At 45.5% G+C, this 27,398-nt stretch overlaps 1 protein-coding gene across 1 annotated transcript in view; it reads left to right on the forward strand.

The window, feature by feature from the left end:
- Positions 1-27,398, forward strand: part of LOC143952483 (gamma-aminobutyric acid receptor subunit alpha-3-like) — a 157,628-nt gene that overhangs the window by 71,230 nt on the left and 59,000 nt on the right. The window contains exons 3-8 of the mRNA XM_077465203.1: positions 845-952; positions 11,762-11,883; positions 21,343-21,410; positions 21,844-22,064; positions 23,410-23,492; positions 24,473-24,616. Of these exons, the coding sequence (XP_077321329.1) occupies positions 864-952; positions 11,762-11,883; positions 21,343-21,410; positions 21,844-22,064; positions 23,410-23,492; positions 24,473-24,616 (727 nt within the window). The 5' untranslated portion in view covers positions 845-863. The remainder of the gene's footprint in view (positions 1-844; positions 953-11,761; positions 11,884-21,342; positions 21,411-21,843; positions 22,065-23,409; positions 23,493-24,472; positions 24,617-27,398) is intronic.

Consider the following 27,398-nt stretch of genomic DNA (forward strand, 5'->3'; position numbering starts at 1 on the left):
TCTATGCTTTACTGTAGGAATGGTGTTATTTGGGTGGTGAGCTGTATTGGATTTCCGCCAGATATATTGTTTGGTGGTAAGGCCAAATAATTAAATTTTAGTATCATCTGACCAGCAAAAGGTGGTTCAACCTCCTCAATCCTCTGGGACTGTGACATCATAATGGGCGGGGACATCATCCAGCGATGTCCCTATATAGGTCGCCGCTCCCCTGCCATTGTGACCGGAGACCGCGACGAGGCAACATCTCCAGAAGAGAAGAACAGAAGAGAAGAACAGAAGGCCAGAAGACAGCGGCGAGAGAAGACTGGGCCACCGCCTATAAAAGAGCTAGAAGAAGGTGCGGTGGCCCGGCAAGAAGAACCGAAGAGGGGGACAAGACCCCCGAAGTCGGAAGAAGAGGGCCGCGGTGAAGAAGAAAGTCGTGCTCCTCCGCTATCTTCTGCTCTTTTGCTAGCTCTTTCACTAGCGGAGGAGCCAGACTTTCTTCTTCACCGCCGCCCTCTTCTTCCGACTTCGGGGGTCTTGTCCCCCGTATAGGTTTAGGAGATATTTCTTGGACCTACAGGTAAGCCTTAATCTAGGCTTACCTGTAGGTCAAAGTTGGTTGTAAGGGTTTACAACCACTTTATGGGGGACATACCAGTACGGCCTTTTGCCCACCCGTGCGGGATGTTAAATTAAATTTTAAATTAAAATTATTGCTAGTTTATTTTATTTTTCTATATCAATCTTTCTTTTTTGTTTCAATTAATCTTGTTCCACTTTTAATTACCATGTATAATTATTATGTATAACTAGCAAATGGTACTTATTAAATGACTGCGCTTACTTTCTTCCACAGGTCCCGGTGATAGCCCCCAATGGCGCTGGCGCAGAAGGAAACATCTTGGCTGTCTTTGATTGCTTTCGCATTTCTTCTGCAGATATGTTTTCTGCCACCAGGAAGAGGGTAGGAGATGGAATGTGCTTCGTAAGAAACGTTCATGTTATCTACCCATGGCCAAAAGTTTTGCGAATGACACAAATATTAATTTTCACAAAGTCTCCTGCCTCAGTTTTTTTTTTGGAGTGCCAATTTGCATTTACTCCAGAATATTATGAAGAGTGATCAGATGAATTGCAATAAATTGCAAAGTCCCTCACACTAACATTTCCACTGCATTTTGTGAAGAAGGCTTCAGGGTGCCCAAGAAAGTCCAGCAAGCGCCAGGACCGCCTCCTACAGTTGATCCAGCTGCGGGATCGGGGGGACCACCAGTGCAGAGCTTGCTTAAGAATGGCAGCAGGCAGGTGTGAGTACATCAGAACGCACAGTGAGAAGACTTTTGGAGGGTGGCCTGGTGTCAACAAGGGCAGAAAAGAAGCCACTTCTCTCCAGGAAAAACATCAGGGACAGACTGATGTTCTGCAAAAGGTACAGGGATTGGACTGCTGAGGACTGGGGTGAAATCATTTTTTCTGATGAATCCTCTTTCCGATTGTTTGGGGCATCCGGGAAAAAACCTTGTCTGGAGAAAAAAAGTTGAGCGCTACCATCAGTCCTGTGTCAAGCCAACAGTAAAGAATCCTGAGACCTTTCATGTGTGGAGTTGCTTCTCAGTCAAGGGAGTGGGCTCTCTTACAATTTTGCCTAAAGCCCCATACACACTATCAGTTTTTCCTTCAGACTTACCAAAACCATATAATATGAGGTCAAACCTTAGGAGTTTCAATGTGTATGCATTCAGGCAGGCCCTTGCACTACATGGTTTTGGTAAACCTGAAGGAAAAAATCAGCAGAAAATCTGATATTGTGTATGGGGCATAACAATACAACCACAAATAAAGAATGGTACAGAAACATCCTCGAAAAGCAACTTCTCTCAACCATTCAAGAACAGTTTGGAGAGGAACACTGCCTTTTCCAGCATGATGCAGCACCTTGCCACGAGGCAAAAGTGATAACTAAGTGGCTTGGGGAACAAAATATGGAAATTTTGGGTCCATGGCCAAGAAACACTCAAGACCTAATCCCATTGATAACTTGTGGTCAATTCTCAAGAGGCAAGTGAAAAAAAAAAAACACACCCACAAATTCTGACAAACTTCAAACATTGATTATGCAAAAATGGGCTGCCATCAGTCAGGATGTGGCGCAGAAGTGGATTGACAGTATGCTGGGGTGAATTGCAGAGGTCTTGAAAAAGAAGGGTCAACGCTGCAAATATTGACTCTTTTCATAAACTGTAAATCTCAATAAAAGCCTTTGACACTTATGAAATGCTTGCAACTATACTTCAGTATCCCATAGTAACATCTGACAAAAAGATCCAAAAACACTGAAGCAGCAAACTTTGTGAAACTTAATATTTGTGTCACTCTCAAAACTTTTGGCCACGAATGTAATTCATTCAAATGGCATTATTCAACCTTATTTTGATGTGGTTTTCCATTTATGAACTCCTGGGGATCCTGCCAGCGAATTCCCTTCCTCCTGCAGGGTGACAACACCAATGACCCACAGCGAATCAGCTGTGTTGTCACCTTGTTCAGCACTAGGGATGAGCCGAACACCCCCCGGTTCGGTTCGCACCAGAACCTTCGAATGGACCAAAAATGCGTACGAACTTTAGAACCCTATTAAAGTCTATGGGGCTCGAACGTTCAAAATCAAAAGTGCTCATTTTAAAGGCGGCACACAACACCCACTAACTCCTGCAGATGCCTGTATTAGAGAACACCAGCAATAAAGAGTAGATACAGGTGTATACTGTGCTGTGCTGGAGGCACACAACACCCACTAACTCCTGCAGATCCCTTTATTAGAGATCACCAGCAAAAAAGGGTAGATACAGGTGTATACTGTGCTGGAGGCACACAACACCCACTTTAACTCCTGCAGATGCCTGAGAAAAGAACACACTGTCCCTGCCTATCTTGCTGTTTCCCTGCACGCCGGAACACACTACACAAGGCCCTCCACGCTGGCGGCCTTATATAGTGTGGGGCGTGTACTAAATCCCCTGAGCTATAATTGGCCACAGGCATCCTGCCTGTGGCCAATTATGGCTCTCCTCGCTGCTGGCGCTGTGATTGGCCAAGCATGCGGGGTCACAGTGCTTGCTTGGCCAATCATGAGCAAGCAATTCACTGCGATAGCGTAGTGCATTGTGGGCCGTTCGTGCCACACGAATTTGGTGTGAACGGTCCACAAAGTTCTGAATTTGCCAAACAGACGAACAGAAGAACGGACGATGTTCGAGTCGAACACCGAGCTCATCCCTATTCAGCATATAGCTGCCTAGATAACAGAGTTACATTGACACGCTGACATAGTCTCCTGGAACAAAGAGTGCAGCCAACTGGCTGTCAACATGACAATGGTGTCACATTGATTAATCAGAGAGAACATTTTTAGAACAATAGGTCAGCAAAGGCAACTTGCGTGTTTATATCATGCCAAGTTTTCCTTTACTGTGCATTCTTTCTGTCTCAAAACAGAAGCCAGATCGGTTCCACGGGAAAAAAAAAATTCTTATATAAATGACAGTCTATACAATTAAAGTTATATTTACGGATGTAAATGTTCCTGAATGTGTGACAGTGAGTGGGTGAGAAAAAGAAAGTGTTTTGTAAAAAGCTAAAAATACGATAATGACAAACAAATAACCTTTAATATTATTTTTTTTAAATCGGAGTTTTATGCCTTTATACACAACATAATAAAATCTGATGTAGACCAAGGTGCTACATCCATCCCCAGTAAGTAAAATACCATCAAAAACAGTCCAAAGAAAAACAGATAAATGTAAGACAAATTCATTTTAGTGAACATCCCATAAAACAATAATAAACTCATGGCTGTTTAGAATGGCTGCCCCCCTTCAAAAAATGCTAATATTACAGACCTACCACCCATCCCTGATGAAGGGTCTCTTGAAATTGAAATCTGATTCTCACGTAACAATTGGTTAAAGTCTAACTGGTTGTAAAGAATGTAGAAACATGCTGTCAGGACCGGGGTCTGAATCTGCGACCTCTGCTGGTGTCTAGCAATGACTCTTCTTGATGAGCCACCTGGGATGCTGGACCGCTCCCTGGAAAATTCCTTGAATGATCCTGCCTTGAACCTTGAACTTTTTGCTCCTCCCATGACCTTCCTATTTTAGCCATGCCTTTGTACTTTCTGTTTTGCCAGATAATCGTGCTCTCTCCAGCCAATATCTCGCTCTTGTCACTCCTGCTGCTGGCCATATCTACACTACCACCTCCACCAGGGAGACCTGCTGCTGTACTTACCTAGCTGGTCATTGGGAGCCTCTCTACTGCTCTCCAAGCCTGACCCCTAACCGTGACACAAACCTATATGACGTGTGTTGATAGGTGGTTCTATAAACATTGTTGTCCATCTTCTTCAGTCTTGATTTTGTTAATGTTTTACAGGTTGTTCAATACAATGTATGTGTCTTACATTTGTGTTTTTTCTTTGGTGCCACAAAATGCAATTTTGTTGGACTTTTTTGATGGGATCTTTAATACCTTTAATAATCAGAGGTTAAATGTAATATGTAACGGTTTGCTAAGTTGGGTGGGGGTCAACACTACAGTTATGATAATAGTATGTTCCTTTCATAAGGATAGGTGGCTGCTACAAGTATGTGGAAGTACCTATAGTTGTCAGCACTTCATATCTACAACAGTTTGCCCCCCATTCGGCAAGAAGTTTGTTACTATTCCCCCGGTGACTGATTCTATAAGGTTTCTTTATTTCCAGATGCTCTAGGTCAAGCTTTCTCAATCGGGTTCTGTGCAACCCTAGAGTCACTCCAAAGTTTGCTAGGTGTTCCCTGAGCAGGTAGTAATGTCTGGCTTTCAGTTATGTACCACTGACGCCAATGGTCTTTTTAGTTATCTGTAAAAGGGGATTTTTCCCATTGACCACCAATGTAAAAGGCATTCTTCCTACTGACCACCACTGTAAGGAATATACTTCTTACTGACCACGAATGTAAGAAACATTCTTCCTACTAACCACCAATGTAATGCTGTGTACACACGACTGGACTTTTTGACAGCAAAGGTCCGACGGAACAAATCCACTGGACAATTCCATGGTGTGTGGGCTTCATCAGACCTTTGCTGTCTAAAAATCAGACGGACTTTAGATTTAGAACATGTTTCAAATCTTTCTGATGGGCTCGAGTCCGGTCAAAAAATCAGTTTGTCTGTATGCTAGTCCGACGGACAAAAACCGACACTGGCTACTAGCTATGAACTTCCTTATTCTAGTCCGGTCGTACTTCATCACGTTCGAATCCGTCGGACTTTGGTGTGATTGTGTGTGGACAAGTCCGTTTGTTCGGAAAGTCAGTCGGAACTCCACCGAAAAGTCAGTCGGGAAGACCGTCGGACCTAGTCTGCCGGAAAGTTCGGTCGTGTGTACACGGCATAAGAAACAATCTTCCTACTAACCACCAACGTAAGAGGCATTCTTCCTACTGACCACCAATGTAAGAAACATTCTTCCTACTGAATGTTAGGGACATTTTTCCCACTGGCCACCAATGTAAGGAAAATTCTTCCCATTGACCACCAATGTAAGGAGCATTCTTCCCACTAACCACCAATGTAAGGGTATTCTTTATCTCACAACCAAAGTACGGTGCATTCTTCCCATTGACTACCAATGTAAGGTGCATTCTTCTTCTGACAACCAAAGTACGGCGCATTCTTCCCACTGATCAACAATGTAAGGTACATTTTTCCCACTGATCACCAATGTAAGAGGTATTCTTCATCTGACGACAAAAGTACGGCGCATTCTTCCCACTGATCACCAATGTAAGGATCATTCTTCTCACGTTCAGAGTTTATTTCTCTTAACAAACTTTTGGTGGAAAGAGGGTTATGGCCAGGACAGGTAGTTGCAATTTCAATTGGCAGACTCCAAGACCTTAATTTGAGGACAGCCATGCTAGTTCTTCAGCCCACTGAGCTCCTGATCCTTCACTAGACCCCTGCTTCTCTGTTGGGTCTCTAGCTTGGCACTCAAGATACCTCTCAAGCTTCACTCCACTGGCCCGTCGGTCCCTGGCTTGACACACAAGCCGCAGTCCCAACCCTGCACTGCTTTTTTGCTTCTGGATAGGCCCTCAAATAGCCTTCCAGACAGATGTGCCCAGGATAGGCCCAATCGATGGCCTAGCAGCCCAGGCAGTACAACACATGTCCACCCAGACAGCTGTCCAGGTAGCATAGAACAGCGACTCCACCTGAATATATAGGCTCTCTCTGCAGGCCAAGGGATTCAAGAAAAACCCCTGCCCATTGGCTGAGATAGCGCATATACCCATAACCTGACCTTGCGTTGCCCTTCTCTTATTTAGTACCCCCAAGTACCCGGTCACCTAGTGGTAGAAGAGAAAAGTGCAACAAGGCCAAACTTAGGGAGAAATCAGTAGATCTCTAACAATCAACCAGGATAGTTATTCCTGGCAAGTAAATTTGTAAGGAGCAACCAGCCTAAACCACAGGGTGCTACAGACATATTAGACAATTGTGCTATTCCTTGTGGTTAGTGGAGTGAAGGTCCTTTTCTGTTCCAGCATGACTGTGTTCCTGTGTACAAAACCAGGGTTTGACCAGTTTGGTGTGGAGAATCTTGAGTGACCTCAATCCTACTGAACACCTTTGGGATGAATTAGAACACCAAATGTCAGCCAGGTCTTCTCATCCAACATCAGTACCTGACCTTACAAATGGGCATAAAAACCCATAGACACCCTCCAAAATCTTGTGGGAAGCCTTCCCAGATGAGTGGTGGATGTTATAGCTGCCAATTCGGTCAACTCCCTATTAAAGAACAGTTTTGGAATGGGATCTCCAACAGGCTCCTATAAGTGTGATGGTCAGTTGTCTACAAATGTTTGGTCATATAGCGTAGTATGATTATAGAAGACAAGTTTACATACAGAAAACAAGTCCATTACCGCAGGGGCCTCCAATCTTTCTAAACAAAGGGCCAGTTTACTGTCCTTCAGACTTTAGGGGGACCAGACTAGGGACAGTGGGGGTTGAAAATGTCCTGGCATCCAGTGGGGATTTTGCCTCATTGTTGGTGTCAGGGGGAGGAATAGTGCCGCCATTATTGGTGTCAGTGGGAGGAATAGTGCCCCATCATTGGTGTCAGTCGGAGGAATAGTGCCCCATTGTGGTGTCAATGGAAGGAATCCTGCCCCATCATTGGTGTCAGTGGGAGGTATAATGCCCCATCATTGGTGTCAGTGAAAGGAATAGTGCCTCATTATTGGTGTTAGTGGATGGAATAGTGTCCCATGATTGGTGACCGTAGGAGGAATAGTGCCCCATCGTTCAAGTCAATGGGAGGAATTCTGCCCCACCGTTGGTGTCAGTGGGAGGAATACAGTGCCTTGAAAAAGCATTCATACCCCTTTAAATTCTCCACATTTTGTCATGTTACAACCAAAAACGTAAATGTATTGTATTGGGATTTTATTTGATAGACCAACACAAAGTGGCACATAATTGTGAAGTGGAAGGAAAATGATAAATGGTTTTCAATTTTTTTTCAAATAAATATGTGAAAAGTGTGGCGTGCATTTGTATTCAGCCCCCCTGAATGAATACTTTGTAGAACCCCCTTTCTCTGCAATTACAGCTGCAAATCTTTTTGGAATTGTCACTACCAGCTTTGCACATCTAGAGAGGGACATTCTTGCCCTTCTTTGCAAAATAACTGAAGCTCTGTCAGATTGTCAGATTGGATGGAGAGCATCCGTGAAACAGCAATTTTCAAGTCTTGACACAGATTCTCAATTGGATTTAGGTCTGGAATTTGACTGGACCATGCTAACACATGAATATGCTTTGATCTAAACCATTCCATTGTAGCTCTGGCTGTATGTTTAGGGTCGTTGTCCTGCTGGAAGGTGACTCTCCGGCCCAGTCTCAAGTCTTTTGCAGACTCTAATAGGTTTTCTTCTAAGATTGCCCTGTATTTGGCTCCATCCATCTTCCCATCAACTCTGACCAGCTTCCCTGTCCCTGCTGAAGAAAAGCATCCCCACAACCTGATGCTGCCACCTCCATGTTTGGTGTGCTCAAGGTGCTGGGCAGTGTTAGTTTTCTGCCACACATTGCATTTTGCTTTTAGGCCAAAAAGTTAAATTTTGGTCTCATCTGACCAGAGCACCTTCTTCCAAATGTTTGCTGTGTCCCCACATGGCTTCTCCCAAACTGCAAACAGGACTTCATATGGATTTCTTTCAACAATGGCTTTCTTCTTGCCACTCTTCCATAAAGACCAGATTTGTGGAGAGCACGACTAATAGTTGTCCTGTGGACAGATTCTCCCACCTGAGCTGTAGCTCTGCAGCTCCTCCAGAGTTACCATGGGCCTCTTGGCTGCTGCTCTGATTAATGCTCCCTAAGCCCTGCTTGTCAGTTTAGGTGGTTTGCAGTTGTGCCATACTCTTTCCATTTCTGGATGATGGATTGAACAAAGCTCTGTGAGATGCTCAAAAGCTTGGGATATTTTTTTATAACCTAACCCTGCTTTATACTTCTCCACATCTTTATCCTAAACCTATTTAGTGTGTTTCTTGGCCTTCATGATGCCGTTTGTTCACTAAAGTTCTCTAGGAAACATATGAAGGCTTCACAGAACAGCTATATTTATACTTAGATGAAATTACAAACAAGTGGACCCTATTTAGCAATTAGGTGACTTCTGAAGGCAATTGGTTCCACTAGATTTTAGCCAGGGGTATCAGAGTAAAGGGGGCTGAATACAAATGAAAGCCACACTTTTCAGATATTTATTTGTAAAAAAATGTGGACCATTTATAATTTTCCTTCCACTTCACAATTATGTGCCACTTTGTGTTGGTCTGTCACATAAAATACATTTATATTTTTGGTTGTAACATGACAAAATGTGGAAAATTTTAAGGGGTATGAATACTTTTTCAAGGTACTGTATTGCCCCATTGTTGATGTAAGTGAATGGAATATTGCCCCAAGGTCTGGATAAAGGCAAGCAAAGGACCACATCTGGGTCCTGGGCCACAGTTTGGAGACTTAGAGTCATAGTGGCTATTGCCACTTTTTGCACATCATTTTGGATTGGAGCCATACATTTAAATTATGGTGTCTCCTGTTATAGTCTGATGTTTCTTAACTGCAAAGGCTTATGTCAGTTTGACATAAGCCCAAATAGAGTTTATAATTGCCAAGATGCAGATAAAATTGTTAAAATTTGGATAAGAGGTTTATTTCCTCTGTCTATCTAAAAGTCTATCTCAATAACCCTAAATTTCTGGACACGTGTTTCAAATGGTTAGACCAGGGTTTCTCAGCCAGGCTTCCTGCAGAGGTTGCTATGGGGTTCACTGGAGCCCTAGGGCTCCTCCAGAGGTTGCTAGGGGTTCCTTGGAGACCTGGGGTTCCTCCAGAGGTTGCTAGGGGTTCCTTGAAGATCTAGGGTTCCTCCAGAGGTTGATAGGGGTTCCTTGGAGACCTAGGGTTCCTCCAGAGGTTGCTAGGGGTTCCTCCAGAGGTTGCTAGGGGTTCCTTGAAGATGTAGGGTTCCTCCAGAGGTTGCTAGGGGTTCCTTGGAGACCTAGGGTTCCTCCAGAGGTTGTTAGGGGTTCCTCCAGAGGTTGCTAGGGGTTCCTTAAAGATGTAGGGTTCCTCCAGAGATTGCTAGAGGTTCCTTGGAGTCATAGGGTTCCTCCAGAGATTGCTGGGGGATCCTTGACGATCTAGGGTTCCTCCAGAGGTCACTAGGGGTTCCTTGGAGATCTAGGGTTCTTCCAGAGGTCGCTAGGGGTTCCTTGGAGACCTAGGGTTCCTCCAGAGGTTGCTAGGGGTTCCTCCAGAGGTTGATAGGGGTTCCTTGAAGATGTAGGGTTCCTCCAGAGGTTGCTATGGATTCCTTGGAGACTCATGGTTCCTCCAGAGATTGCTAGGGGTTCCCTGAAGATCTAGGGTTCTTCCAGAGGCTGCTAGGGGTTCCTTGGAGCCCTGGGGTTCCTCCGGAGGTTGCTAGGAGTTCTTTTGAGCAATGAGCAATCTCTGCCTCTCAGTAAAGCTCCCACTGACACCATTCATCTTTTTAGATATCTGTAAGAGGGTAATTCTTCCCAATGACCACAAGTGTAAGGATAATTATTCCCACTGACCATCACACTAATGCATCATGAGTTGTAGATAAGGGAATTTTTAGCAGGGGTTCCCTGAAACTGCAAAGTTATTTCAAGGTTTCCTCTGTGTTGAAAAGGTTGAGAATGCCTGGGTTACACAGTTTTTGTTATTACATAGCAGGGAACCCCTACATAGTTCAATCCTCATCCAATGATTACAAAGGATGAGCCTTTTTCTCGCAAAGGATGGACCAGACACCCTAGGTTAAAGCTGAAATTCAAGGAAACAGCTAAAAACAAATGAAATACAAATTTGAGAAATAAAATACATATTTGATAGCTGTTTTACTAGGCAAAGACTTGTATTTCTATCCATCCAGTCTTGAGATTTGTACAGCCTGGCACAACCAAGCTGGCTATACCACAATTCAGCAATACAATGGTGTACTCCATCTCCTGGATGCTGGCTGTGAAAGAAGTTTGGAGAAGTTTGGAGACCCCTGATACAGGGATGAACTCTGTCACTCTGTACTCTTCTCCGATCAGCTTGGTCCTTGTCAGCACATTTGCATGCAGAGTAATGGATTAGCTCCTTGTGTTGCTTCTCCCTCTCCCAGTTCATACCAAGTTAAATTCCGGGGGTTGCACTTAAGAATATGAATGGCTTATTAATGAATACAAAGCTGCAGTAATTTGTGTCTTTTATATCTGCCTTGGGTTCTGCTTTAACATAAGTCTACACTCTTCCAAACAAACTCATCAACCCCCTTTCTATGTGCCAGCAAATTACAAATCCTTCCCCTCCCAAGTCCTTACTTACCTCTTGCGATAGCTTTGGTCTGTAGCTCAACCAGTAAATATCAAGTGCTTGACTGCTAATGGGGCAGTATGTATATGTACCATTCATTCACATCTATGGGACAATAAAGCTCAGGCATGGGTAGCCCAGGGTAGAATTACAACCCCTTCTCCTCCCAAGTCCATACTTATCTCCTGTGACAGCTGAGGGTCTGTAGCTCAAACGGTATATATCAAGTGCCGGACTGCTAATGGGGCGTTGCTCCTGCATTATGGATATGTACCATTCACATCTATGGGTCAATAAAGCTCAGACAGGGGTAGCCCAGGGTAGAATTACAACCCCTTCCCCTCCCAAGTCCATACTTATCTCCTGCAACAGTTGAGGTCTGTAGCTCAAACGGTAAATATCAAGTGCCGGACTGCTAAAGGGGCGTTGCTTCTGCAGTTTGGATATTTACCATTCACATCTATGGGACAATAAAGCTCAGACAGGGGTAGCCCAGGGTAGAATCACAACCCCTTCCCCTCCCAAGTCCATACTTATCTCCTGCAACAGCTGAGGTCTGTAGCTCAAGCGGTAAATATGAATCTAATAAAAATCTATGGGGCAAGAAAGCTCAGGCAGCATTCGATTTTAACCAACCAGGCTACAGACAACAAAAGAGGCTGCAAATGCTGGAGGAGGTAGCTATGGACCTGTTGGGGGTTTGGGAGGTCTTAGGACACCTGAATGAGGGGACTAAGAAAGCGGGCTGGGGAAGTTCATCCATATCATTAATTAAACCCGGAAAATTATAATCCTGTTTATTTTACAGGTTGTCACCCAAACATGCGCCTGAAGTCGTTGATGACAGCAAGGACAATATTACCTTATTCACAAGGATCCTAGACAGACTTTTGGATGGATATGACAACAGGTTAAGACCAGGCCTGGGAGGTAAGGAAATGAGAATTCTTGTTCATGGTGATTAGTAAGCTAGCATGTCATCGATTCATTGATATGGAAGGACACTGGGACCAAAAGAAAATAATTTCTTTTAAAAATTGAATTCATAATATAAATAAAATAATAAAACAATTCAATCTAATACTTGGTCAAAATAAAATTCATAATGCATCACAAAAAAATAATAATAATAGTTATCCGTCTAATATAGATAAGAAATTAGAATTTTCACACCTACATCCAATCTATAACTGAATACAAAAAATGTGCAAATTGTACTGGGACTTTAAAGCGGCCATACATGGACCAAAATTTGGCCTGTTCAACGGGGACAGGCCAAATTTTGATATACTGTATGTATGGGCACCCTAGTGGTACAGATGTCAATCTATCGATCAATTTCTGTACAACCGTCCTGACGTTTTCTTATTCCGAAACGCCGGGGGCACTGATCATTGGGTTCTGATGGTCGGGGAAGGCTCCCCGTCATCAGAAGCCAATAGGTCAGCGGGAGTGATTCCCCTATGCCCCTTGAATGTGTGGATGGGGGAAGCGGCTCTGTTTTTTCATTCAACCCGCTGGTTGAATTAATTTTTTTTTTTTATAATGCATGGCCTGCCTAAAGATGAATTACAGGTATGACATCCAGCTTGGACCAATGTAACTATGTATATAGTTATCACACCTGTGGGAACCCTCCAGAAGCAGGGAATCACCAGTAAGTACCAGACTCCGAGGTTGGCCACTTGACATGGGCAAGGTCCATAAGCTGCACATCATGAAGCAGACCCATGTGCGTTAAAGTGGTTGTAAACCCTCCCCCACAACTTTGTCCCATGTAAATCAGCATAAAAAACTCTAATGAACACGGCTTGTAGATATCTCCTTACTTCTTTAGTATTGTTGTAATCCTTGTTGTTCTGTAGAATGAAGTCACTGAGCATGCCCAGATCTCCCCTGATTTAAGGCACACTCTCTATGTCTTATCTATCTGTTATCAGGACTTCCTATGGCACAACACTGAACTCTGCTAATCACTCAGAGCTTCCTCCTACATACTATGTGACCTCACATACACTCTAAACTTGTTTCCCTTTGTCAGACTTATCAGCTTCAGCTGATAAGACTGCAGTAATGGCCATTAGACATTGGCACAAGTAAATACTATGAAATAAACAAGTAAGCTATGAACAGGGAAGCAGGGTTGCCATAGAAACGTTGGATTGAGAAGGAGGCTTGGTTAACAGTACAGGAAGTGCTCAATGTAAGGGTGGAAATACACTCCACTGTGGGCTCAAAAAACAATACTTAAGATGGCGCTGCCTAACCCCTGGAAACAAGTTTTTTAAAGTTTCTTTAAACAGTAAGTAATATGCAATTTGGGCTGGATCACAGTGGCTATAGTCTGATAATTACTTATTATAATGGACTAAATGAAAAGATGCATCAGAGTGGGAGAGTATACTTCCTCTTTAAGTCAGACGAATAGCAGCCTCAGCCAAGACTCCAGCCAGGCCACGCACCAATGCATTTTGCTCCACCCCTTGGAGCTTAATCATGGTGATCTTCATTATTAACCATTTGCAGACCACCTTCCACATATATACTTATTCCACATATATATCTGTGCGTCGGTCTGTGCATGTGCCCATTGCACGCTGCGGGAGCTTGCCTACGGGGGTCCGGCGGACTTGATGTCCTCCAGCCACCTGCGATCGCAGTGAAGAGAGATAGTCAGAACGGCAATCTGTCTATGTAAACAAGGCAGATTCCCTTTCTGACAATGAAGGACAGAAAGATCAGCTGTTCCTAGTGATCAGGAACACCGATCTCTCTGTACTCCCAATCAGTCCCACCCCAAACAGTTAGAAACACCTCCCAGCGAACACTTAAAGCAGAGTTCCACCCATTTTCTGAACTTTGTCTGTGCTGCATGCCCTTAGCTTATACTTTTCACAATGGCCATTTATTTTTATGCTTGTAAATACCTTATTATCCGTTTGTTCTCCACGACTTCCGCCCGTAATTGCCTAGGTGATTATGTCACTAGGTGATTCGCAAGGGTTCCTGGGATAACGTCGTCATGTATCCCAGGAGTCCTTGCGAATCGCCTAATGCCAAAATCTTGCGTTATTTCCAGAACGTTGCTACGGCAATGTATTAGGATGGAGCGCGCCCGGTGACATTACTGCACAGGCGTGAGATCAGGAGGTGTTTTCTGGGAATCCAGCTGCATCTAGTCCCAGAAATAGATACCAGAGGGCTTCATATGCCCACAGTGGACATGGCCCCTGCCAGCTTCTGAAATAAAGGTAATTTTTCTTTATTTTAAACTGAAATTAACCGGAATACGCTATAGGCACTAGCTAAATGTGCCAGATAAAGTTGAACAAATGACAGCGGCGTTATAAAAAAAAAAATTTGACTTGGGGGACTGGAACTCCGCTTTTACCCCTTGATCGCCCCCCAGTGTTAACCCCTTCCCTGCCAGTGTCATTTATACAGCGATCAGTGCATTTTTATAGCACTGATCACTGTATTGGGGTCACTGGTCACCAAAAAGTGTCACCTATGGTCAGATTTGTCTGCCGCAATGTCGCAGTCCTGCTAAAGATCGCTGAATCTTTCCCCTATTTTTTAGACTCTATAACTTTTGTGCAAACCATTTAATATACGCTTATTGCATTTTTTTTTTTTTTTTACCGAAAATATGTAGCAGAATTTATATTGGTCTAAACTGATGGATAAATTATTATTTTTTTGACTATGTATTATAGCAGAAAGTAAAAAATATTGTTTTATTTTTCAAAATTGCTGCTCTTTTTTTGTTTATAACGCAAAAAATAAAAACCGCAGTGGTGATCAAATACCACTAAAAGAAAGCTATATTTGTGGTAAAAAAAATAGGATTTTTGTACTCACCGTAAAATCCTTTTCTCTGTAATTCACCGACTGACACAGCTCCTCTCTGTAACTAAATGGGTTTGTTAGCCTGCCTTTATGAGAACTAGGCAAAATTGTAACACAATACACAAAACTTACAGTACCGCCCCGGGGGGCTGACCCTGTGCTAACAACCCTCCCTGCTGCCCCAGCAGACTCAGTACGTCGACAAGCAGTATAACAGAGAAAAGGAGGGGTGGGTGCTGTGTCGGTCGGTGAATTACAGAGAAAAGGATTTTACGGTGAGTACAAAAATCCTATTTTCTCTTATATTCACCGACCGACACAGCTTCTCTCTGTAACTAAATGGGACGTTTCCCCAAGCAGTGCCAAAAGAGGGGTGGGAAAAAAACTGCATTAAAACTTCATCCACCATGGCAAGTGGGAACTAATGAAACTAAACCCACAAAAAAACAGCAGTGTACAGAAAAACACAACGCCATATAACGGGGTATGCTCAACAGGAGAGATCCCCAACACCGCAAACTTTATGCGGAAGTAATGCAACAGTGCATTAACAAACAGTACTGCATTTTTATCGAAAAACCAGGAAAAAATCTCAATTGCAACTACACGGCCGCCTGCAAAACTTTGCTGCCAAAGCAGGCATCAGCCGATGCACTGTCTAGAATTTGGTAAACGTACGAGAGACTGACGCTTAGTGTCGGAAGTCCCAAGACGTTCCGATTGCCCTTTGTAGAGTGGGCCATGAGGCGTACGCGTGTACTACAATCTGTCTGATCCACCTAGAAATGGTGGCAGACGAGACCGCAATACCCTTCTTTGGACCAGCCACCGAAACAAACAGCGAGTCTGACTTCCGAAAGGGAGCTGTGGCAGACAAATACACCTTTAGAGCCCTAACCACGTCGAGAGCGTGAAGGGCCACCTCTTTGGGGTGCTTCGGCTTAGGACACAACGATGGTAATACAATGTCCTCATTGATATGAAAGGCTGAGATCACCTTAGGTAGAAAGGACGGTTGCAGATGCAACACCACATTATCTCCGTGGATGGCCAGATAAGGCGACTTGCAGGACAAGGCCGCCAATTCCGAAACCCTCCTGGCCGATGTGATGGCCACTAGGAAAACCACCTTCTGTGAAAGGGTTAACAAGGGAATCTCCCTGATATTCTCAAACGGCGGCTTTTGAAGCGCCGACAACACCAGGTTAAAATCCAACGGAGGTAACGGTGGACAGACCGGAAGGACTACATGTCGTACCCCCTGATCAAAGGTACTCACTAATGAATGAGACGCCAGGGGTCGCTGGAAAAAGACAGCCAGAGCTGAAATTTGCCCCTTAATGGTGCTCAACGCCAACTTCTGGTCGACACTTTGCTGAAGAAACAGCAGGATCCTGGATATAGAAAAGGAGCGCGGATGCCACCCTTTCTCCTCCCACATGGAGATATAGGCCTTCCAGGTACGATGGTATATCTTCCTTGAAGAAGATTTCCGCGCCCTCAACATAGTTGAAATCACAGAGTCCAACAGACCCCGGTTCCTCAGCACCTGGCTCTCAACAGCCATGCCGTTAATGGCAGTGATGGTAAAGCAGGGTGAAAGATTTGACCTTGAGATAGGAGTCCTCTCACAGCGGCAGCCGCCAGGGAGTGTCTGCCACCAGACGCACCAGGTCTGTGTAACAGGGCCACTGAGGCCAATCGGGGGCCACCAGGATCATCAGGATTTCGTCGGCTTCCACTCTGAGCAGCAGGTGTGGCAACAGTTTTATCGGAGGAAAGGCGTAGATCAGCTGGTACTGATCCCATGGAGCCACCAGCGCGTGTGACGCGTCTGCCCACGGATCTCTTGTCCTGGACACGAATCTCGGCACCTTCTGGTTGAGGCAGGAGGCCAATAGATCCACATCTGTTGTGCCCCATTTCAGGCACAATCGCTTAAATATCTCCGGATGCAATGCCCATTCTCCTGGGTCCAGCATCTGTCGACTCAGATAGTCCGCCTGCCAATTTTCCACCCCCGGGATGTAAATGGCTGACAGGACCGGAACGTGTCGCTCTGCCCACCTAAGTATGTGAGCTAAGCAGCGGCTGAGGTTCTTGTTCCCCCTTGGTGATTTATGTACGCCACCACCGTGGCGTTATCTGACTGTATCCTGGTCGGACGGCCTTGAAGACACATCGACCATGTGTGGAGGCACAGCCTGATCACTCTCAATTCGAGCAGATTGATCGGCAACTTGGATTCGAGAGGCCCTGAGCCGACTGAATCCCCATCACTCCACCCCAGCCTGATAGACTGGCGTCCGTAGTGATCACCGTCCATTTCAGAGGAAGGAAGGATTTTCCAGACTGAATCACCGGGGACCTCAACCACCAGATCAGAGAGTCCCTGACTGGCTGGCTGACCTGGATCTGTCAATCCAGGGACAACGGAGATTTGTCTCATTTTGTCAAAATCTCCTTCTGCAGGACTCTGATGTGGAACTGGGCATAAGGTACTGCCTCGAAGGAGGCTACCATGAGCCCCAGCACTCGCGAGCAGAAGCGGAGTGACGACCACTTGCGGTTCATCAGTAGTTTGACCGCAGATCTGAGAGTCTGCAATTTGTCTGAAGGGAGAAAGACCCTCGCTTCCCTGGAGTCCAATAGTAAACCCAGGTGCTCCAGACGCTGGGTCGGTACAACCACCGACTTCCTTAGGTTCAACAGCCACCCAAATTCTCGCAGAGTCTGCATGGTGATCGCCACATCCTCCTCTAATTCAGGGGCGGAAGATGCTCTCATGAGATCGTCTAGGTAACCCACGATCGCGATACCGCGTTGCCGCAGCAGCGCCAATACTGGAGCCAGTACTTTGGTAAAGACTCGGGGGGCTCATGCCAGGCCAAAGGGAAGACCCACAAATTAAAGAGCCAAACGCAGACATTTTTGATGCCGAAGGCATATGGGTATGTGCAGGTATGCATCCTGGATGTCCAAGGACACCAGGGAGTCCCCTTAATGGAGAGCAGCGACTACTGAGTGAACTGATTCGATTCTGAACCTCTGCACTTTTACAAAGTGATTGAGGGCTTTTAAGTCCAAGATTGGACGTACCCCTTCCCTCTTGGGAACCACAAACAGATTTGAGTAGAACCCCTGGAAGCGTTCCGATTCTGGAACTGGTAAATCATCCCCTGATTCAGCAAGTCCCTCACCGCCCCTAACAGGGCCTCCCGGCGAACCGGGGACGTGGGTATGCTGTAGGGGAACAATCTGTTCGGCGGCCAAGAGAGAAACTCTATCTTTTAGCCTGGGGAAATCAGGTCGCAGACCCATTGGTCGGATAACCGGGAGGTCCACCGGGCTGCAAACTCCTGAAGACGACCCCCACCGGATATATGGGTGGGGGCAAACCTTCATGCGGTAGCACTCTTGTTCCCAAGCTTGTTAGGCTTGCGGTTCCAGGGACACTTTTGACCATCCGTGGATGTCCTGTCGGGCTGGGAACGTTTTGTCGAAGCACCGGGTGGGCGAAAAAGCCGCTTGTAAGTGGAAAAAGAGGGCCATTGCCTGCCGCGTGACTTCTTAGCCTTCCTGGCCTGTGGGAGTAGTGTACTCTTACCACCCGTGGCATTTTTAATAATGTCATCCAACGAAGCTCCAAAGAGCCGGTCACCAAGGAAGGGAAGATCCGTCAGGGCTTTCTTGGTTGCCTGGTCAGCAGACCAGCATTTTAGCCAAACCTGGTGCCTCAGCACCACAGCTGACACTGAAGTCCTGGATAACAGGGGGAGAGTATACAGGGCTACGTTACAAACGTACTGGAGGCCTTGCACTAGTTGGTCTGCTAGTTCCACGCAGACAGGGGAGGCGTTCTGCTCTCCCAATTCACAGTGCAAAAGTTTCGCCCACTCAGTCAGTGTCTGCAACACCAGTGCGGATGCCAGTACTGGTCGCACGGCTGACCCCACAACCGTAAACAAGGAACGAGCCACAGCCTCGGCCTTCCTATCCGTGGGATCCTTGAATGCAGGAGTCCCCTCAACTGGGATCGTGGTTACTTTATTTAACCTAGATACTGGGGGGTCCACAACCAGAGGAGCCGACCATTTCTTGAAAAGGCTTTCCTCAAAGGGGTAGCACACCGCCATGTTTGTGGGGACCGAAAAGGTCCGTTGCGGCCGACCCCATTCCCTGTAGATGAACTTGTCAAAATAAGCCAAATACGGGAACACCTTAGGTGAACGTGCTGGCTTGCAGGACCCAAAAATCAGCAGGGGGATCCGCTGGCTCCTGGATCTTCAGGGTATCACGCACAGCTGTAATAAGTGCTCCAACAAGAGCTTTGTCGTGCCCGGACCCGGACGGGGAATCATCCTCGCTGTCCGAATGGTCCTGGTCAGCCTCGTCTGATAGGTCAGAGCAGGGGTCACCAGCCGCAGCAGGGCCAGAGTCTGCATCAGAGCTCTCCCCAGAGGACAGGGGTGGGGGGGGCCTTTTACGCGCACCTTTCCTTCCACGCACCGCCTCTATTTTAGCAACAAAAGAGTTAAGGACCGCCGTCATTGTGTCCATGGGCACAGCGCTATCCGCAGGTGACACTGTTGCAATAGCCTGGATTTCGGGGGAAGAAACACCAGTTTCTGAAGCCATGCTGACCCTACCCTGTCTGCCACCTGCAAGGGGACTTAGGTCAGTGAAGGTCCCACTCTCCTGCAGCCGCCACCTGGGTTGGGGTGAAGGGAGGTTCCTAGCGCCAGACTCACCACCCTGGGGCGTTCTGTGATGGTCACTAGTCTTGCCTGTAGTCCCCAGGAGGTTACCCAAGTGCAGAGTGAGGAAAATGTGTTGGCAGCAGCTGTAGAAAATAGCAGTGAAACGATCTGCAGAGCTTGCACCAGCATTCAGGAAATGGCCATCCAGCATCCTGTATACACAGTGGACACAGGAAACAGCATGTGAGAGCACATGTAATGCTGTCACAAGAGAACTGCAAAGAGCGGTCGGGCTTCAAAAAAATGGCCGCCAATGCAACTAATAGGAAAATCTCCTAGAAAATGGCTGCCGAGGCTTACAAGGGGAACCTGCTCTGCCCTCAGTAAAAATGGCTGCCGGACAGTGCCATGCGGTGACAGGAAAAATCATCAAACAGCGCTGCCTTAAACCAGCAATAAACCCCCACAGACACCTTTTGGGAACCCCCACACAGGGATCAGGACCATCACTACCCGCACAGACCTCCCCACAGGTGAGAGACCCAGCGATCCCCATACACACACCGCCCGCAGCACATGCAGTAACCCCCCCCGGGGGGAGTAAGGGAAGATAGGGACGTGGGAGAGAAGAGAAGGAGGTGAGGTGGTCCCCGAATTGACCTCCCAGGGAATACCCAGCTGCTCAACCCCCCGAGGAAGGAGAGCCGTACTTACCAGTCCTGAAGAGCTGGGAGACATTCCATCACAGACCCACTCCTGCACAGTTACAGGGTGGCTGCTGGCCCGGTATACTGTGATCCAGACATCAGTAGCCCGGTCATATGTATACCCCAGAGCATTGAAGCTCACCGACCACCTCTGGAGCTGAGGTATGTTGTGGCCTGCCGAGTCTTAGCTGCGACCTGCACACGCTCGATGGCCAGACTGGGGGGACTACAAGGATAACTCAACCAGCCTGTCACCCAGCTGGCAGTTGATAGAAGATCCCAGGATCTTTCATCTTGCGCAAAAGTATAAATCCTGCATCAAAAAAATGGACCAAAGGGCCCACAGGGTTCCTAGGTCATTCTCCTTCACTAGGCAAAATAAAAACTGAGTCTGCTGGGGCAACAGGGAGGGTTGTTAGCACAGGGTCCGCCCCCCGGGGCGGTACTGAAAGTTCTGTGTATTGGCAGGGTAACAAACCCATTTAGTTACAGAGAGGAGCTGTGTCGGTCGGTGAATATAAGAGAAAATAAGATCAACTTTGTTTGGGTACAACGTCGCACGACCGCACAATTGTCAGTTAAAGCAAAGCAGTGCCGTATCACAAAAATTGACCTGGTCATTTAGGGGGTAAATCCTTCTGGGGCTGAAGTGGTTAGACTCCAACGGGCTTAGCGAAACTTGTTTAGGGATGTGGCCTTGCTGGAGCCTGGGCTGAGGCTGCCATTCATCTCACTCAATACACATGGGTCTGCTTCATGATATGTGGCTTATGGACCTTTTCCTTTGACTTTGCTGCAGCTTGGAGCTAGGACGAGCTCCCTGTCCCTGCCTGCACTCAGTCTAGTTGGAGTTTACCTCTCCACCTGAGTGGCACCTAAATTTTGTCTTTTTTGGTCACACTTGGCAAGGGTGCCATGCAGATAATGCTTTGCATTTTCTGAATGAATGCAAAGAGTTCTCTGATTGGAGGTGAAGAGCGTGACGTTAATGCCCCAACTCTCCACCTTGTCCAATCAGCGAATGCTTTGCTCTGATAAAACATTGCAAGCACATTAGTTTGTGATATACTTTTATATAGACATTTGTTACGAGTTATAGTTTGTATTAATACGTTCACATCTTAATTTTTTAGAATCAGTAACGGAAGTTAAGACTGAAATATACGTCACCAGTTTTGGCCCTGTTTCAGACACAGATATGGTGAGTTAAATATGGATTTTTGTCTTTGATAGATCTTGAGTGTGTATTGAGGGGCATCTACCACAAAGAATCGCATTATTAAAAATGTTCTTTTGAATCATTTACTGGTTAAGAGCATCTGATAAAGCCAATGTGTTTCAGGGGGGAAGTCCCCCCTCTTCAGGGCTTCAGCAATGTATCTTAGTATCGCCATGAATTATCCTTGAGGACCTAAATTATAATTTGATAGAGACTAGCATCTCCTTAAGGCACTAAGAACAGCCATCTTGGTCCTTTGTACCTGACGTTCCTCAATAACCAAAAAATGGAAAGGATGTGTACAATATAGGTTGCGTAGTACAAATGTTATAGACCTGAAATTCTATTTTGTACATTTAGATGCTTAATTTCTTTATTTCTCGTACTTACATCTTTTGATATCTCTCTCTTTTAGGAGTATACTATTGATGTCTTCTTTCGACAAAGCTGGCTGGACGAGCGATTAAAATTTGACGGGCCTATAAAAACTCTGCCTCTGAATAACCTGTTGGCCAGCAAGATCTGGACCCCGGACACCTTCTTTCACAATGGAAAGAAATCAGTTGCTCATAACATGACAACACCCAACAAGCTGCTGAGACTCACATATAATGGGACCCTACTGTACACTATGAGGTGACTTGTCTGGCTGCGGTTACTGAAATACTGTCCACTGCCCACAGCAATGTCATGTGACTGAGCTCTCTACCAATTATAATGTGTTCACTGTAGCATTCTGCAGAGAGAACTCTGTAGGACACTGCAGGCTCCACACTGTGGCCAGTGGCTCTGAGAACCCATTAAAGGCCATCTAAAACCTGATCAGTTTATGGTACTTATACTATGTAGCCATGCTGTCCTTGCAATGTACAGCCTCGTGGTGGAGTAGCATTTGTACTCTTCAACCCATTCCTACCTGGGATTGGTCATTCCACTAGGCCAGTGATGGCAAACTTTGGCACCCCAGATGTTTTGGAACTACATTTCCCATGATGCTCATGCACTCTGGAGTGTGGTTGAGCATCATGGGAAATATAATTCCAAAACATCTGGGGTGCCAAGGTTTTTCCATCAATGTCCTAGGCTCACTGAGCTACTATGTACCCAGGATCATCCTCTGGGCACCATTATAGAGGCATCCACCAGGAGGGCCCTGGCCTGGCCTGACCAACACCACCCAGTAGCCCGATCCATACCTTCCACAGGCCTACAGCAATGGACCCCAGCAACAGGCCTTCCAACACAGTTTCCTTTCCAGAGGAAGCCTCCATTCTACATTGGGAAAAACAAGTGTCCATGCAACTACAGTTTTTTTAAACACTTTACTGAAACACAGTTGATATTCTGTACTGTAAATATTTACATGCTGCAGTCATTCCAAATGGTGATGGCACAATCCTTCAGTTACAAATAGATAACAGCAGAGCAGAGCTGAGTTGAGGAGCAGCCCATAGGGGATTTTGTTGGAGTCCTACATCCCATACCCAATGGAAGTGAGTAGTCCCATTAGTCTCACATCTCTCCTTCCTCACTTTTCCCCTAAGGAGAAGCTCTCAGAAGATAGAGTCTCTTTGATTACATCTTTGGTGGAGTGGTCCTTGCACAGCTTCCCATTACCAGGTTATGGCCACGTGGACTCCTGCCAGACTATTTATACAAAACCCTCTTACCCAAGATGTCCCACATTGGCAGTGGCAGGGCTGGCACTACCTCACTATTTAGGATACACCACACCGTGGGGGGCTACTTTGGCACCTACATTGGCTACTCTCACTACAGGATTCCCAACTCTAACTATGGAGAAATCTAGTGGCCAATTTGGGGAACTACACCAGGCACCTCCACGTTCTTACCTTATTCTGCTTGCGGTGAAAAGAATAAATAAATGTAATTATATTCTATTGAATACATTGCCGCAATAATGTGTATCTTTTCGATCTGTCTGAAGTTCCTGTATTGTTTTATTTTTACTCTTGTCTAGGCTTACAATTCATGCTGAATGCACAATGCACCTAGAAGATTTCCCAATGGATGTTCATGCTTGCCCACTGAAATTTGGAAGCTGTAAGTATCTGTATATGCATGAAACACTTTTCATATTCAACTGTTCACTATTTTTTTGGGGGAAGAGACTTTATAATGTCAAATCCATTGATTTTCCAATGTAAGAAAATTGGCCCACATAAGGACTCGAATAGTTTGTAGATATTCGTTGACTTATTAAAGTACAAAACAAACAGGCAGCAAAAAAAGTCAAAGAAGAATGCTCATAATAATTAAAAAATACTGGTCCAAAAAAGCGTAATTTCACCTCCCCAGTGCCTATTATAGCCCCTAAAAGCCCACACCACAGCGGCGCAACCATGTGCAATGGATGTGGTTGTGGCAAGGCCGCATTCACTTGAATGGGATGGTTTTGGTTTGATGGTTTCCCATTGATTGTGTAGCGGGTATTATTCTCATTTCAGCTGGAATGCTTTACTTGTAGGTTGGACTTTTTTCAACCTCACCTACTATGTAACTATATGTACCTTATGTACCTTTTAACCAATTAAGTATTTGTCTCCTTGGTATATATGTAGTCAGACATAGGTGGGGAGAGGGGAACAGGGACACCTAGGAGGATAGGATAAAGTGCATTATGCATTTTACACCTGGGGAGCCGGAGCCAGAAAAGAACACTTTAACTTTTTACAATGTCCTATTCTCCTTTCGCCTCCCCTCCTGGTGGTGGGATCCCAGTGATTCAGAGAACACTGCAAAAATTATGATGCCAGTGCAGTTCTCTGCATTATTACGCTGCAAGTTCAGGTTGTCGTTGTGATGCCCCTTGGAGGGCAGGTCCAGGACTTTCTGCCTTCACAGGATCACCTCAGTCTTCCAGATTTAATGACACTGGGTGCCTTTTAAGCCTGGATGACTGAGCACATCTTGTAGCAGAAAAGATGTGTTGCAGGGGACAGCTCCGGATTGAAGGTGAGCTGTGTTTAAAACCAACCGGGGGAACATTGGAACCCCCAGTAATCTGTGTGCTTGTTCTACAGATGCCTATCCCAGTACAGAAGTGGTTTATGCTTGGACAAATGGCTCTGACAAATCAGTAGCCGTAGCCCCCGATGGCTCTAGACTCAACCAATATGACCTGCTTGGCCTGGTGTTAGGGACTGAGACCATCCGATCGAGTACAGGTAAGCTTTATTATATGTGAACATGACAGACCGCAATGGTGAGACAAATTTCATGAAATTTTAGGATTATTAGCATAGGACATGTACTTCTTATAGGAAACTTGCTAAAGGGGGCCATACAGGCTGCATACATGTGAAATTATATTTTTGCCAAATAAATTCTCATTATTTGGCGAACTTTTCGGCTGCTTCTTTACCTTTTCTCCCAGTGCTTCCATGACCCTTATTCCCTTCATCCATATGTGTATTTCCATTTCAGATCCCCCTGCCATTTACTTTCATGAACACCGCTCCCCCTACCAGTACTACTTGAACCTAACACACCTTCCCCAACTTGTTTTCACGTGAACTTTCCCACCTGTACTCCCCTGACCTATCTTCCTATAATCCACACTCCCATCAACCCCCCTCACCCATACTCCCATGAAACCCCTATACTCCCATCAACCCCCCTCACCCATACTCCCATGAAACCCCTATACTCCCATCAACCCCCTCACCCATACTCCCATGAAACCCCTATATTCCCATCAACTCCCCTCACCCATACTTCTATGAACCACCTCATTCATCCATGAATCCCTCATCATCCATACTCCAATGAACCTCCCTTCTTCACCCATACTCCCATGAAACCCCTACACTCCCATCAAGGAACAGGTGCAACAGGAAAATGTGGGGTCACAACAACTTCGCTCTTCTAAAGAAAAAAATAACCAGACAGCAGCTGCGGCAAAATTAGAGCGTTATGTTCATACCCCTGGTCAAACCCCAACAAAGGGAGGACAAACGGTGCAAACAAAAATACACCAGGGGGCCCCAGCTGATAGAAAAAGCCAAGGTCAACCATCTACAATGGCTCTGGTAGTAACTGGACATAAGAGTAAAAGCAATAAAAGTCAGGGGGATACCCAATGTGATCTGGAATCTGCCTTGAGTACTAGTTCACCTGTGGAGGAGGCCCCAACATTGAAGGATGTTCTACAAGCGGTAAATGCATGTAAATTTTCATTGGGAGAATTGGCCGTCCAATTAACAGGAATGAAGGAGGAATTGTTATTGGTCCGACAAGATATTCAAAAAGTAGTTGAAAGAACAAAGGTGTTGGAAACAAGGATAAGTCAGTTGGAAGATGATGTACATCCAATACAATTGGATAGTTATGCTTTTAAAATGGATGAAAAATAAAACAGATCCCGAAGGGATAATATCAGGATGATGGGGTTACCTGAGAAAAGTGAAGGTCCTGATTCCATAAAATTCCTGGAAGCCTGGCTTATAGAACTTTTTGGAAAAGAAAGTTTTTCACCCTTTTTTTCGATAGAATGGGCCCATCGGGTTCCTTTTAGAGCCCCGCCCCCTGGAGGCCGTCCTAGACCCATGCTGCTGAAGTTCTTTAACTATAAAGATAAAGTGACACTGATGCGTAAGGCGAGGGAGATGGGGAACATCTCCTATAAAGGCACGAAGATCTCACTTTACCCAGACTATTCTCTTGAACTGCAGAGACGCAGGGTGGAATTCCGTAGAATTAAATCTACACTGCAGCTATATAGAGTAGCATATGCACTTTTATACCCAGCAAGATTGCGTGTGATGGCACCGGATGGGACTCAGATTTTTGATTCCCCAGCTGGGGCATCACTATGGTTGGAAGCTAATAAGGAGACCCTGCAAAGAAACCAGGGGGAAAGGGAGGGAATTTAGAAAGTGAAGGGGAGGGAGGGGGAGGGGGGAGTGGGAAGGGAGAGAGGAAAGAGAGGAAGGGAAGAAAGGGAAAAGGAAAGGTAAAGAAAAAGGGAGAGGGGTAGTGGTTGGATAAAAATAGTGGGAAGTGGAAGGTAAACTGAGGTATTATGGAAGGGAGATAGTGGGGGAGGCACATGGGAGCTTGGGAAAAAGAAGGTGTATGGATGGTATGGTCACGTTAAATCCCCCTAGGGAGCACCTTGATAGGTGGAGGGAGGGAAGGGGGGAGAGGGATGGGGGGGAAGGGGGGAGGGGGGGTTGGGGGGGAGGTGGAAGGGAAAATTGTATGAAAAATATCACGAGAAGGTAAAGATTGAATACTGCACGATAAATGAACAGGAGAATGAGATAAACACTAGTAAGCATTCTGATAAGGAAATACACACAATGGTTAAAGTTAATTTACAAGTAAATAGAACACTGAATAATCAAAAGGAGGTGAAATGTATATGGGAGTATTTTGAATATGGCGATATCTGTAGGGTCTGTACATTATAGGTACTATATATATCTGCTCCATGTATTCGTGTTGCTCTCTTCTCCTTTATTCCGTTTTTTCTTTTTCATATGACAGATGATACCGGCTAAAACACTTAATATTGGGTCCTGGAATGTGAGGGGTCTGGGTAGTACGATTAAAAAAGCGACAGTTTTTTCTATGTTGGAGAGGCTTGATGTTGGACTGGCCTGCCTGCAGGAGACACATTTAACAAAGATGTCTATATCACAATTAAAAAACAGGAAATATCAACAGCAGTATCATTCAGTACATACCTCCTACTCAAGAGGAGTGAGTGTGATAGTAAAAGACGGGGTGAGTTTCTCCTGCAGGCAGGCCAGTATCGACGAATTGGGCCGATATGTTTTTCTGTATGGTGTATTGGAGGGTAGATGTTGTATCTTGGAAAATATATATATTCCTCCACCGTTTAAAATGGTGGTTGTGTATAAATTAATGGAATTCATTGGGGACAAGGAAGACGTCCCGGTTATAGCGCTGGGTGACTTCAATGAAGTCCTCGATGAAGAGATT

This window comes from Lithobates pipiens, unplaced genomic scaffold, assembly GCF_037356315.1.
Source record: "Lithobates pipiens isolate NorthernLeopardFrog02 unplaced genomic scaffold, aLitPip1_a1.2 Scaffold_1, whole genome shotgun sequence".
NCBI classification, from domain to species: Eukaryota; Metazoa; Chordata; class Amphibia; order Anura; family Ranidae; genus Lithobates; species Lithobates pipiens.